We start from the raw sequence: 14,408 nt of genomic DNA, 5'->3' as shown, positions 1-14,408 counted from the left end.
AAAGCTATTATTGTCTTACACTGAGTTTGGTAAAAAGTCCGCTTTTCCTGAGAATTCACATCAAGTATGGAACCTCCAGTGGCTTTCTGCCAAATCACACATTCATCTGGCATGAACCCCGAGAGAGGACAGGATTTTACTTGTACATAACAGTTAACGCCCTTCTGCAGCTCGAGTTGCTAATATGATTTCTGAGATACAAAACTCTTTCTTTCTTTCTTGCTCTTCCTTTACTTCCACTGTAGGAGAATGGGGGTGAGGGTTCGACTGGGTCGGCAGGCAGGTTAGCCATGCGTTGCTCTTCAGTCGGTCCCCGCACTTCCCTGCAGGTGACACAGTTCTTGATGTGCTTGGCCACTACCTTGCTTGCACCTGTCATCCAGTAGCCGCTGGCCTGAGCTCGTTCCATGCTAGCCCCCCGGCCTTGTTGCTGCGTCTTCTTGTGACAGGGGTCAAGTATTAATTGTGGGGCAATGTCTTCCTTGGAAAGGATTATATCATCATCATCATCATTATTCAGACCGCTTATCCTACTTAGGGTCGCAGGAAGCAGGAGCCTATCCCAGCAGTCCTTGGGTGGCAGGCGGGGAGACACGCTGGACAGGCCGCCAGTCCAATGAAGAATTACGTTTCAGCTCAAGCGGTGAGGAAGATCTCCTCAACCGCCCACCATCTCTGAGCACTCCGTCCACAAGGATGGGATCAAGTTGGTGCATCTTGTGAGTTTTAGGTTGTTCGACAGAATCTCGACTGAACAGTATCAGTTCTTCGAAGGCTTCTCGTTGTGCCGCCTTGATGAGAGCGAGAGCGGCCAGTCTTCTTTCCTCCACAGTAATCGGCCCATGATTGGCCTCCGTTTGCCAATCTTCAAATCCGTGCAATGACATTGAGAAATGCTAGGCCGAGAATCGTGACAGCCTGTCTAGAAAGCAGTCAGTTATAACAGCATCTGCTTCAGGACCTTTACCATTCCTCGCCGTGTGGCTGGCTGGTCATTGAGTGTGACCTTGAATGAGAATGCATCAGTCTCTACGTTTCATTTTACGCCCAGTACGCTCTGTATTCTGATGATCAGAGTCACCCTAGCAAAGAAAAGAGTGATGGAGATGGTACGAATATGGAGAGATAGGGGAATAAGAAAAGAAGTGAAAGTCGGTCTACTTAGAGCACTCGTCTGGCCAGTGTTGTCATATGGAGCTGAAAGTTGGACGCTGGAGAAAGCGATGGTAAACAGGGTGGAGGCTGCAGAGATGTGGCTTTATTGTAGGATGCTTCCAATAAGTTGGACAGAAAAACGAACGGATGCGAGCATCCACAATGAATTAGGAACAAAAAGAGGACTAATGGCATAATGAAAAGGAAGCTGTCATTCTTTGGGCATACCTGTCGTCCAGGTGGAAGTGAATTAACAAAGACAGCGATTTTGGGAACTACACCAGCAAAGCGCAAGAGAGGCCGACCAAAAAGGCAGTATCATGATGACATCAGAGAATGGCTTAGTCTGAAAATATCGGAGGCAACAAGACCAGCTCAGGACAGAGAGGACTGGAGGAGACTTGTTTGGCAAGCATGTCCTCCTGATGGTGCTGGCAACCCTCGCTAACGAGGAGGCCTTGAAGAAGAAGACTCTGTATTGGAAGCTCGTTGTAGTTCAGATCCACATCCGTCACTCCACTGGCCGTTCAGACTCTGGAACAGCATCCAACACTTGTCTGCTGTTGGACACAACTTTGTGGAGCTGTAGTTTTCCCTTGGCACAGACTTCTTGGGCTTCACTGACCAGCTGCGTGGCAGTTTCAGCCGAATCAGCGCTGATGAGTCCATCATCCACGTAGAAGTGGTTTCGGATGAAGCTCGCTGCCAATGGATAGTCCCTCTCATGTTCACTGGCAAGGTATTTCATGCCATGGTTGGCACATCCAGGAGATGATGCAGCTCTGAAAAGATGTACTCGCATGCAGAATTCCCTGGGCTCTGTTTCTTTGTTCCCATTTTCCCACCACAGGAACCTCAGGAACCACAGGAACCACAGGAACCTCAGGAACCACAGGAACCTCAGGACATCCCAATCTTCAGTGTTGACATGAAAGCGGTGAGACATCTTCTCCACGTCGGACATGACTACTAGTTGGTGCTCACGGAATCTACACAGCACTTTCCTTCTTTTTTCTTTCCTTCTTTCCTCCCTTTCTTTCTTTCCTTCATTCTTTCTACCTTTCTTTCTTTTCTTCCTTTAATTTTTCTCTTTCTTTCTTTCTTTCTTTCTTTCTTTCTTTCTTTCTTTCTTTCTTTCTTTCTTTCTTTCTTTCTTTCTTTCTTTCTTTCTTTCTTCCTTTTAATTTCCTTCCTTCGTTTTCTTTTGTTCTTTCTTTCCTTCATTCTTTCTTTATTTTTTTCATTCTTTCTCTTTATCACATTCTTTCTTTCCTTCTGTCCTTTCTTTTTCTTTCTTTCTTTCCTTTAAATTTTTCTCTCATTTTTTCTTTCGTTCGTTCTTTCTTTCTTTCATATATATATGCCTATTACACAGTGGCCTGCAACATTCATTCAGCATGCTGCACATACAACACAATGAAATATTAATTTTGCTCTTCTCAATGTTTGCTTTATATGTGTAGTTTCTTTCAAGGGGTATTTCACCTGCTGATGCATCCGATACCACAGACGTAATATGAATAAAATAGCCAGTCCAAGTTTCAAAATTAATGATTGATTTTTTTTTCCAGTGGGTTAAGACTTTTTTTTTCATCTCTGCAGCAATAGGCCCGTAATGTGATATACTACATGCCATATATTTAGTTTTCCCGGATGTAGTGTGAACCCTGTCACAAAACAATAATAATTTAAAAAAACGTCTCCATCAAAATGTGGCTTCACACAGCTGTGCTGTCTGAACAACACAGCTGTCAGTTTGGAGCACTGGGGTGTGTACCACATATATAAGGTGTGTACTTAATTCAGTTAACAACCCTTATTATGATTATTATTATTATTATTTATTGTACTCTCTCTCTCTCTCTCTCTCTCAGTTGATATGTGACTCGGTTCTGGGATAGAACATGAAGTCTTTATTGGGCAGGTCATTGTGCAGACGTGGTTTTTGCTCATATTGTTAAAAAGATGTCAAGTCTGTTTTTTGTTAAAGACTTGTTTTGAAATTCAACCCCCCCCTCCTCTCTTTCCATAACCAAATAACTCATAACTCACTATGTACACCAGTGCACATGAATACATAGGCTAGTTGCTGAGCCTTGCGGGCATCTAGACTGACAGCCAGTCCAGATCCTGGGGGGGTCGTTGTTCGGTGAGGAAGACAAGCTGCACGTGTCTGTGGCTCCATTTATCAAACTGGAGAATAAAATGGAGGGAATCAGAGCCCCTATGAGCACCTTTCATAAACCACTGCTACTCTCAGAGAGGATAGACTACCCGTTCATTTTTACCAGACGCTGCCACGAGTTCCAGGAAAGGGTATCTACCGCCCCCTTCTGGCTAAACCGGTGCACGACACATTTCAGCTTTACAGCGCAGCATCGTATTGCACTCTGCTGCAGACGTTCTGATGCCCTCTGTTAGTTGCTATATCGCCCTACATACACTTGGTGTCACAGCACTCTACTTGTTATGTATTGCTTGTTTCTTTTCAGGTGAAAAGAGCAAAGAGTCGTGGCTGCTTTCAGAGCAGGGACAAACGGATAAGGTACATGATTTATGTTGTTAATGTCTCCAACGAGAATGTTAACATGAATCTATTTGCTTTTTCAAGGCTGAAGAGGTAGTAAACCTTGATTGATAGTTTTGAGCTAAAAACAGTTTTTCCCCTCAGGTGAGAGAACTGGTTGTCCTGGTGATAAGTTCAACTAAAAAGGGGGAGAATAGCTATGCTTTCTCTTTCTTCTGGGGTAAAATGCACATTACAAAAGACGACTTGCAGTTGTTATACGAGCATATCACAGATGTCGACACATCATATTGCCTTGCCAGCAGATGTTGGGTCCGGCACATGTTGGGTCCGGCACATGTTGGGTCCGGCACATGTTGGGTCCGGCAGATGTTGGGTCCGGCACATGTTGGGTCCGGCAGATGTTGGGTCCGGCACATGTTGGGTCCGGCAGATGTTGGGTCCGGCAGATGTTGGGTCCGGCACATGTTGGGTCCGGCAGATGTTGGGTCCGGCAGATGTTGGGTCCGGCACATGTTGGGTCCAGCACATGTTGGGCCCAGCACATGCTGGGTCCAGCACAGCAGACTAGTAGAATATGAGGCGAAGTGAGAGGTGACATGTCAGTGTTAGCCAACCAAACTCTCTAGGTGGATTTGTCAGGAGATGTGGCATGGTATCCAACCTAGATAGCAAAACCGCTGTGGCCCGGACCCATCCCACACCCGACACTTCATCCGGCCCACACACCGCATGGAATGATGGTACTTGGGCGGTCCGCTCCTGTTTGCCAGATCTGGGCCAGAACCAAGCCATAGCAATGCCGCATGTGCCACATATTTGCCAAAGGTGGCCATATTTGTTTTGTGATATTTGAGCCATATTCACCATTTACCACACGGGCCACTTCAGGGTCACATCCAGTTTGTCAGGGCCAGAAGAAGGCCACCAGTGCCGCATCACTGCCTGAAGTGGCCCACATCCGGACGCTATCTGGGTACCACCACAGCACTGCCACCTTAAACTACCCTGCCACCGTAACTATTCACTTGCTTTCTACACCTTTATTTTTACCTTTTTCAGAATGTGTGTTTGCAGAGACAAGCTAAAAACGAGTGTGTACTTATGTTTCAAAAATAAATTAAAGTACGTGTGAGGCCCTAAGGCAATTGCCCCTTCAGTCTGTAGGGAGTGCTAGCTATGACTCCATCTCACAGGTCAATCGTTACTTCCTGTTTGTTCCAGGGACTGAACCAACAACCTCTCGACGCCTCGGTCAACACACTACTCACATGAAGTAAAGTGTGCCTTGCAACTGGAACACAGCAGTCCATGCACGATTAAAGTCAAACTGCGTCTGCGTGTGCAGCACCTATGCACTGCAGATTATGCAGATCTCATGGATCTGCACCGCCGTGCAGGGAATTTATTTTCTTACTGCAATCTTTCATCCTTGTCTTCATTATGCTGCATCTTCATGGCACTGTGAATTGAATTACACGTTGTGCGTTATTGCGATTGCCGTCTCTCTGCAATCTGTAGTAACAGAAGAAATCCTGGCTGCAAACCCGAACCCCCCCCCCCCCCCCCACCGGTAGTAAAATAAAGATTTAAGCTCGAATTTGCTTTTAATGCTTGACATGAACGTGCAGAAACAATTTTCACTGAGTGGCAAATGACAGTGAGTGCCCCTTTTATTGTTTTTCGAAACATGTAAACATACAAGACTGTGACCTCCAAACAAGTACATACGAGACATGGTGTCGACCAATAAAATATAAAATATCATATTCATATATACCAAAACAAACGAATGTTGCAAGTTGCAAAAGCTGGAATGCTGAGGAACATCAATATTCTTAAATATATATATATATATATGTATATATATATATTATGTCGATATATCATGTAATTTCATATACACAGACAGTTTAAAAGAGGATCCATTCAATGGTTTTATATTTCATTTTAACGCCACCTACAGTCCTTTCCTGGCACATTGCACATAACCTCAAAATTCATGTTCATAAAGAACCCGGTGGGAATACTGGTCTGGGATGGGTTTACCTCTTAAGTGAAGTGAAGTTTATCATCACACAACCTGACGACAGACCGTAGACCAGCACTCAGAGCTCTTTTACACCTGTGCACGATCCACGCTGTAAAGACTGTACCAAGAAGAAAGAAGAAGAAAGCCACTTTATCTTGTCATTGTAGTTTCTTTCAACAAATTTGTCCCCTGCATTTAACCCATCCTGTTGTACAGGAGCAGGGGACCAACCCAGTTCTTTTTGCCATTGCCCCGGTCAGGGGCACAGGCAGGCATATTAACCATAACATACACATCTTTTTCGCATGAAGGACTTCTACTCATATGCTCGCGTGCAAAGAACGTGTCTAACTCATCGAGCTAATCGCAGGTAACCTCTTTCTAGCCAACAACCGCTGCTCACCAAACGATGTCTTCCTGTTATCAATTCAGAGTTTCTTGTTATTCTTCTAATGTTAGGGGAGTTACGCCAAAGCGGTCAGCAGAGCCTCTGTGGCATCGACCCCCTCCCTCCCCGGGAGTGGCCTAGTGTACGTCTATTTCAACGTGCAAGACACACAGGTATAAATTAGCCATTACTCTTAGATTCTCTGTGGACAAGCACCCACATCTCAACAGTCAAAGCAAAGGCAGTTCCACAACACGTACACACTACGGTCCCCTCTGCCTCAGTAGCTACACCCTGGAGGTAGACAGCTGCGTACTGCAATAGTCACCTGGACCATCCCACACTCCCTGATGAGGCAGTATTCGTCTATGCCAGACAAACAGCAGAAGCCTTGTAGTGCAGAGTTGCCAGAGTATCAGGTACACCTCTCTAATACTTAGTAATACACCTACGCCAGTGTTCCCACACAATGCAGTCAGTGCATTATGCATATATTATTTTGGATTTGAACGGTTTCTAAGTGGGCAAAGAAACAAAATTAAGTCAAGAGGGTTGAAAAGGCTGCAGAAATATGCGACAGATTTTGCACATATCCATGCTATGTAACAGGCAGAAATGGTCACCCTTCATGTCCTCCTACTGGCTGCTTTCAACACTTGGTAACAACTCTCTTAAGTTAAAGAACGTTCAAAACACTGAGCGGGGGTTACAAGATCTCCTTGTTGTTATACTTTAAGGAATATCCCACGGCAATTTCTAGACACTCCACCAGGGAGCCTGCTGAGAGGAAGTCCAGCTCCACCTCAATGAACTTGATGTAAATGGCAAAACGTTGAGACAACGACTCTCCATCTCCTTCCCCATTTTGAGCCCCGCTGCGACAGTTTTCCTGCAGGAAGAGGGTGACAGCAGAGGGTTCTCCGTGGACATAGTGTTTGCCGGAACCCTGAAAGTGCTGGAACAGACATTGCTGTAGTGTCCTCTCCTCGGCTATGCCTAAGAAGCAGTAAGTGATCTTAGCCCCAGTCCTGCCCCACTTCTTGACTCCTTCTCTACTGGATGGGCTTGCCGCCACAGCCCCCGACTCCGAATTGGACAGAGGTAGGCTGTGGTCTTGACTATCGCCCCTGGGTGACGCCTGAGCAGAGTCATTAGAGGGCGCCACCACCTCGTAGCCGATGGCATAAAGTCCGTATGTCTTGGGGATATCCCCAGGGAGGAGATACTGGCATGTGCCCTTGCTGCAGCCAGCCACCCTGGACTGAGCTACAGGGATCCAGTCCACCTCCATGTGTAGCTCCAGGCAGCGCGCCTCACTTATGGTAATGTCCAGGAACTTGTAATAGACATTCTTCCAGTTCATCTTCTGCACTTTGGTCATGATGATGCGGCCCTCGGGCTTTTCTGGGTTGAAGTATTCACGCAGCCGCTTGCCTAGTGGCACCTGAGAGCTGATCTCAGCGTAGTGGTATCGCACGTCCTCCCGCCAGCGCGTGTTGTAGCCCACGCCAAAGATAGCCAGCTTGTTCGAGAGATGCAACCGCGAGAACTCAGTCCAGGTCTGAAAGTGCTCCCATTTGAGCTGCACCGACTCCAGGATGCGCATCACGTTGTGCATCGTATCTTGTTTTCTGTGGGAAAAGAAGACGACAGTAACGTGACTGCTGTGATAACAGAATGACATCTTTCTGAGGACATTAACAGCTTTGATTTTTTGCCAGTGGAAAACATGTTGATTAAGGAGGCTTGAACATATGTGGGATATGACACATGAATTGATGCAATGAGAGGGATTAGCGTCGCACACATCTGATAAAATAATGCTCTAACAGCTCCAAAATGAGCACATGTTTCAAGCTGAAATTGCCTAAATAGATTAAAGCAAAACAATCGTAATTTAATGTTATCTAGATGCATGTTGTAGGGATAAAACTCCATCAGCAGTCACACTGCTGAGCAGTCTTTTGTGTGTCGCTGAAACGCTGCAGCTGTGTAAGAAAATGCAAATAACAGTGTCACATTATGCAGCAGCATGTAGCATTGTTGTACGCATTTTCGAATACAAAGCATATTATCTGCAAACCAGAAATGAAGTTTTGACATTCACAGATTGTCCAGCTTGTGCTGTCACTGGCGGACACAATTTCAGCAGAATTTTAGACACACAGAGGTCTTCTCACTCAGTATTCTGGCGGATAATGGAGTTTTTCGTGAACGTTGGTGTTCTTGAATATTAAGTTCTACAACATACAGATTGAGATAATGTGGAAAATCGTGATTGTTCCCCTTTAAAGTGGCTGTAGACAGCTTTTCAACTTTCCCACCTAGCATTTCCAGGAGTTATGTTTGCACCGCTGTCGCAAAAACAACCGGATCACTTTCCGTTTATTAGCAGCCTGGCTACTGTCCAAAGCAAGAAACGACCATAAAGGGGACGTCCAGGTGGCGTAGCGGTCTAGTCTGTTTCCTACCAACATGGGGATCACCTGTTCGAATCCCCCTGTTACCTCCGGCTTGGTTCGGCGTCCCTACAGAGACCATTGGCCATGTTTGTGGGTGGGAAGCCGGATGTGGGTATGTGTCCTGGTCACTGCACTAGCGTCTCCTCTGGTCGGTCGGGGCGCCTGTTTGGGGGGGAGGGGGAACTGGGGGGAATAGGGTGATCCTCCCACGCACTACGTCCCCCTGGTGAAACTCTTCACTGTCAGGTGAAAAGAAGCGGCTGGTGACTCCACATGTATGGGAGGAGACACGTGGTAGTGTGCAACCCTCCCCGGATCAGCAGAGGGGGTGGAGCAGCGACCGGGACGGCTCGGAAAAGTGGGGTAATTGGCCGAATAGTTGGGGAGAAAAGGGGGGGGGGGTGCAAAAAAAAACAAAACAAAGAAACTACCGTAAGAATCCAATTTGGCTAGGGGGGAAAAGATGTCGACAGGGAAACAGTTTAATACAACACCTGGGACTTGACAGGGCTCCAAACTGACATTCAGTTGGACTTATTAGTATTACGGGATGTTTTACTCTGCCTTTATCATAGCACTGAGGTCAGGGTTTCTAGTTCAGAGTTCAGCACAACACAAGCACGCTTGATTACTCTTAACCTCAACCTAATCCTAATCGTAACCGATAGTTAACCTGTTTCCAAAGGAATGCTTTCGTCTGGGTGGGGGGAAACAGATCTCGACGGGGAAACAGAGTTTGACACAACACCGGAGCTCGCTCAATCAAGTGAATGCCCAGCCGAGGTTCACTCTTGTTTTACCTCGGTTTCTGTCTCTCCCTCCTCACCTCCTTTGCCTCCTCCATCAAGGGGGTTCTATTTCTGATGCTGGGTAGAGTTTCCACTGTCACTTCGGTTGTTCCACCGTCCACAATTTCCACTACCGGGGAAAACAAAACGCGCTATCCTCTTCCTATTTTGGTTGCACAGTGGTTGACGCACTTCCTTTGTGCTGTAAATCGAACCTTCATGTTCCCGTGAGATCGAGCCAGTGGCAGACAGAATTGCACAGTGAAAGCGAGGCTTATAGAGAATCTAATCTAAACGCTGATGGTGTCATTATTCTATAGCCATTACACTGTGCGAGCAACATTTACTTCATAATGATAAGTCAAAGCAAAATAGTTGTCTACTTCTAATTTAAGGACCAAATTTGGTGACGATGACCAGAACTGGATGATTGTAAGGGAGATAAAGGAGATTGTGTTTGTTCAAACTGACTTACTGGGTTTGTTCTGAAATCTCTGCTTGAATTTGTAGAACTCTGTTTTTAGGCACCTGGATTTCTTCTGGATAAAGAAACACAAATACAACAACACGTCAAACCTCAGCTCTTGTGCCACTTGATACTTTTTAACAACACTTTACAAACACTAACTCACCGGTCTCCATGTCTCCCTCCTGAAAGGCAGAGGCCAGCACCTGGTTGCACCAGTCCTCCTGAGAGAAGTCTTCCAGGGTGCTGCCGTCTGACTCCATCTCCTGATAGAGACCACTGCTGTTGATCAGCACTGGGGCACAGCTCTGTGAGTCCCAGCCCCCCTGGCCAAACACCTTCTCCAGCTGCTCGATGGAGTAGCTGCTCTTCCTCTTGCCAATGCCGTGCTCCTTTACACGGCTATAGCAGCGCCGCAGTGTCTGCACGGGACAAGAAGACACATAATCTATTCAGAGGCTTAAGACAGGTAAACAAGCCTCTGCTTTGCTTTAAGTGAAATAATGTGCGACTTCATTAGGAGCGTCCTACAGGCATGGATGCAGTCACTGAGTCATTGGCATGAAATATTATTGGCTCTATTTCAGCGATACAACGTGAGTGCACAGCACGCCCTTTCCCTCATAGTTATGTGAACATTGCTAACAAACCAGAAGGAACACAAAGAAAAGAAATTGTATAATTTGCAACCGTGATAGCGAGAGAACTGTATGAGATAGTACTGAGTACTGTGAACTGAATTAGATGTTCCAAATGTTATTTCTTTTTGGCAAACTGGAACTGAAACCCAAGCTCAAACAATGCAATTTAATTACGGCGATGTATGAAACACCTAGTGTTTTTTATATCTACCACAACGGTAGGAATGGTACGGTTACCCTTTTTTTTGTTTAGGTTTTTTTGTTTTGTTGGCATTTTCCGTCTTTATTTGACAGCAACGGTCGAGAGAGAGAGAGGGGATGACATGCAGCAAAGGGCCCGGGCCGGATTCGAACCCAGGCCGCTGCCGGTAAGGAGTCAGCCTTATGTGGTACACGCTCTACCTGGTGAGCCACCGGGGCGCCTGGTTACCCATTTTTAATAAGTAACCAAAAACATCTGACACATGGCTGAAACTTGAAAGTATGAAACGTTTGCCCGTTCGTTGATTTTAAAACCAAATTGATAAAGTCAAGGTTATGTGCCTCACTCTAAACCAGGTACGGTCTTACAGAGCGCTTTACACTCACATTCCTTTCATGTAAGCATAATATGCAGTAGACGACGCTGTAAAGCACTGGAATTAATTACAAATGGAAGATGTGGCTAACGAGAAGAAGATAGGCCGAAGGAAAATACTTCAGCTGTGGGACAATCTGAGACACGCAGAAGCTGCCCGTCTCAAAGTGAGAGAGTGTTAGCACGCATTAGGGCAGTGGTCTTAATATTCTGGCACACCGAATGTACGTTTACAGACTGGCATCCGGTGCTGAGGTGACCAAGGATTTACACGCAAGGCGAACAGCTGGATTTACTACGACCCGAACTGTTTGTGACCTGCCACCGCAGTCTGGTCAGCTACTGCTGATATGACAGTACAGCTTCATGCACAGGCTTATTATAGTGATGACGCGTCTGGCTGCAAGCATGCAGCTACAACACGGTGATGGAGAAGGACACACGTTTTCACTACTTTGCCCTCACATGATGATGATAATACTACTACTAATACTAATAATAATAATACATGTTATTTGTGGGCGCCTTTCAGAGCTCTCCAGGACACCTTGCAGAAGACAGTAACAGACCAGCAGCGTTGTGTCAGACAGCCTCGCATCAAAACAAGGCAGGTAGACAACACCAAGTTAACACAACAGATAAGTATACAATCCCCACCTGCACACAACTCAGTGCAGCGTGGGTCACACCGAATACGCCGGTTTCCCCCTCCACATCCCATATGTGGAGGATGATGATGATGATGAAGATGGTGGTATTGATTCCGGCTCACTCACCTTCATCCTCTCCCTGCACTGGGACGGGGTCCGTTCGTAACCCAGCTCCGCCAGGGCTCTGGAGACCCGCTCGTACATGGCCGGACCGGGGGCCTTGCCCGAGAAGACGGTGCCCGCGACCTCCAGCTGCTGCATCCGCGCCTCCGTCAGCCTCTCGTTGCCCCACACCGCGATGAGGGCGTTCGTCTCGGACGGCGTCCACGACATCCCCCGGCAAGCCGTGAAGCTGCTGGAGGCTGAGGCCAGCCCGCTCCGGCCTGCGCCCCCCGAGCCCACGTTCAGAGGCGAGATGCGGTTCGGCGTGGACGGGTTGGAGTGGTACTGGTTACCGTCGCTTAGCTCGTCGGACTCCGGGGACGGCGCCTCCGTTTTGGGGATCTTTAACGGCGCCGATATCTCCAGAGAGGGTTCCGCGTTACTGGACGCCGCCATGTTGCCTCTGTTGCCAAGGGGAGGGGGAGGGGGAGAGGGGAGGGGGGCGAGGAGGGGGAGGGGGGGACGTGACGTTTGGGTACCAACGCCAGGCGATGTGATTATTATTATTATTATTATTATTTTTTTAATTTGATTTAATTTTTTTACATAGACGATACATTTACAACAGTACAGCAAACATTAGAAATGAAAACTTTCCATCCTCTAGAAAACAATGACCACACACCACAAGAGATGTAAAACATGTACACAAACCACGTAGTACTACCACTACTACTACCACTACTACTACTACTACTACTACTACTACTACCGCTGCTACTACTATAACTACTACTACTATAACTACTGCTACTACTACTGCTACTACTGCTACCACTACTACTACTGCTACCACTACTACCGCTACTACTGCTACCACTACTACTACTATAACTACTGCTACTACTACTGCTACTACTGCTACCACTACTACTACTGCTACTGCTACTGCTACTAGTACTATAACTACTACTACTACTGCTGCTACTACCACTACTACCGCTACTACTAGTAGTAGCAGCAGCAGCAGTAGTAGTAGTAGTAGTAGTAGTAGTGGTAGTAGTAGTAGTAGTAGTAGTGGTAGTGGCAGTAGTGGTAGTAGTAGTAGCAGTAGTAGTAGTAGTAGTAGCAGTAGTAGTAGTAGTAGTAGTAGAAGCAGTAGTAGTGGTACTGGTAGTAGCAGTAGTAGTAGTGGTAGTAGCAGTAGTAGTAGTAGCAGTAGTGGTAGTAGCAGTAGCAGTAGTAGTAGTAGTTGTAGTGGCAGTAGTGGTAGTAGTAGTAGCAGTAGTAGTAGTGGTAGCAGCAGTAGTAGTAGCGGAAGTGGAAGTAGCATTAGTAGTAGTGGTAGTAGCAGTAGTAGTGGTAATAGCAGTAGTAGTAGCAGTAGCAGTAGTAGTAGTAGTAGTAGTGGTAGTAGCAGTAGTAGTAGTGGTAGTAGTAGCAGTAGTAGCAGTAGTAGCAGTAGTAGTAGTAGTAGTAGTAGAAGCAGTATTAGTGGTACTGGTAGTAGCAGTAGTGGTAGTAGTAGTAGCAGTAGTAGTAGTAGCAGTAGTGGTAGTAGCAGTAGCAGTAGTAGTAGTAGTGATAGTAGCAGTAGTAGTAGTGGTAGTAGCAGTAGTAGTAGTAGCAGTAGTGGTAGTAGCATTAGTAGTAGTGGTAGTAGCAGTAGTGGTAGCAGTAGTAGTAGTAGTGGTAGTAGCAGTAGTAGTAGTAATAATAGTAGTAGTAGCAGTAGTAGTAGTAGTAGCAGTGGTAGTAGCAGTAGTAGTAGTAGTAGTAGCAGTAGTAGTAGTAGTGGTAGTAGCAGTAGCAGTAGTAGTAGTAGTGGTGGTAGTAGCAGTAGTAGCTGTAGTAGCAGTAGTAGTAGTAGTACTAGTAGTAGTAGTAGTAGTAATAGTACTAGTAGCAGTAGTAGTAGTAGCAGCAGCAGCAGTAGTAGTAGTAGTAGTAGTAGTAGTGGTAGTAGTGGTAGCAGTAGCAGTAGCATTAGTAGTAGCGGTAGCAGTAGTAGTAGTGGTGGTAGTAGCAGTAGTAGTAGTAGTAGCAGTAGCAGTAGTAGTAGTAGTAGTAGCAGTAGTAGTAGTGGTAGTAGCAGTAGTAGTAGTGGTAGTAGCAGTAGTAGTAGCGGTAGCAGTAGTAGTAGTAGCAGTAGCAGTAGTAGTAGTAGTAGTAGTAGTAGTGGTAGTAGTGGTAGCAGTAGCAGTAGCATTAGTAGTAGCGGTAGCAGTAGTAGTAGTGGTAGTAGTAGCAGTAGTAGTAGTAGTAGCAGTAGTAGCAGTAGTAGTAGTGGTAGTAGCAGTAGTAGTAGTGGTAGCAGTAGTAGTAGTAGCGGTAGTAGTAGCAGTAGCAGTAGTAGTAGTAGTAGTGGCAGTAGTGGTAGTAGTAGCAGCAGCAGTAGTAGTAGTAGTAGTAGTAGTAGTAGTGGTAGTAGTAGTGGTAGCAGTAGCAGTAGCATTAGTAGTAGTGGTAGTAGCAGTAGTAGTAGTAGTACTACTAGCAGTAGTAGCAGTAGTAGTAGTGGTAGTAGTAGTAGTAGCAGTATTAGTAGTAGTAGTAGTGGTAGTAGCAGTAGTAGTAGTAGTGGTAGTAGCAGTAGTAGTAGTGGTAGTAGTAGCATTAG

At 46.1% G+C, this 14,408-nt stretch overlaps 2 protein-coding genes across 3 annotated transcripts; one reads left to right on the top strand and one right to left on the bottom strand.

Moving 5' to 3' along the window:
- Positions 1-6,704: 6,704 nt before the first annotated feature.
- On the bottom strand, positions 6,705-12,244 carry LOC130117269 (myb/SANT-like DNA-binding domain-containing protein 2). Of its 2 annotated transcripts, none has more exons than XM_056285469.1 (4): positions 11,813-12,244; positions 9,985-10,240; positions 9,828-9,891; positions 6,705-7,733 (listed from the first exon to the last, which is right to left on the bottom strand). In XM_056285469.1, exons 1-4 carry the CDS (start codon positions 12,242-12,244, stop codon positions 6,809-6,811), a joined length of 1,677 nt encoding a protein of 558 aa, XP_056141444.1. In that variant the 3' UTR covers positions 6,705-6,808. The 2 variants fall into 2 exon arrangements, with proteins under 2 accessions (XP_056141444.1, XP_056141445.1); XM_056285470.1 differs by having other exon boundaries at positions 9,985-10,084.
- A 1,052-nt stretch (positions 12,245-13,296) lies between these two features.
- LOC130117045 (uncharacterized protein DDB_G0271670-like) lies at positions 13,297-13,944 on the top strand (the record flags this gene model as incomplete). Its single annotated transcript, XM_056285186.1, has 1 exon — positions 13,297-13,944. A coding segment is annotated over one exon (648 nt), but the record flags the coding sequence as incomplete, so codon positions are not given.
- Positions 13,945-14,408: the final 464 nt, after the last annotated feature.

Source organism: Lampris incognitus, chromosome 8 (assembly GCF_029633865.1).
Source record: "Lampris incognitus isolate fLamInc1 chromosome 8, fLamInc1.hap2, whole genome shotgun sequence".
Taxonomy (NCBI): domain Eukaryota; kingdom Metazoa; phylum Chordata; class Actinopteri; order Lampriformes; family Lampridae; genus Lampris; species Lampris incognitus.
The sequence above is the reverse complement of the archived record's forward strand: the minus strand, read 5'-3'. Positions and strand labels throughout refer to the sequence as shown.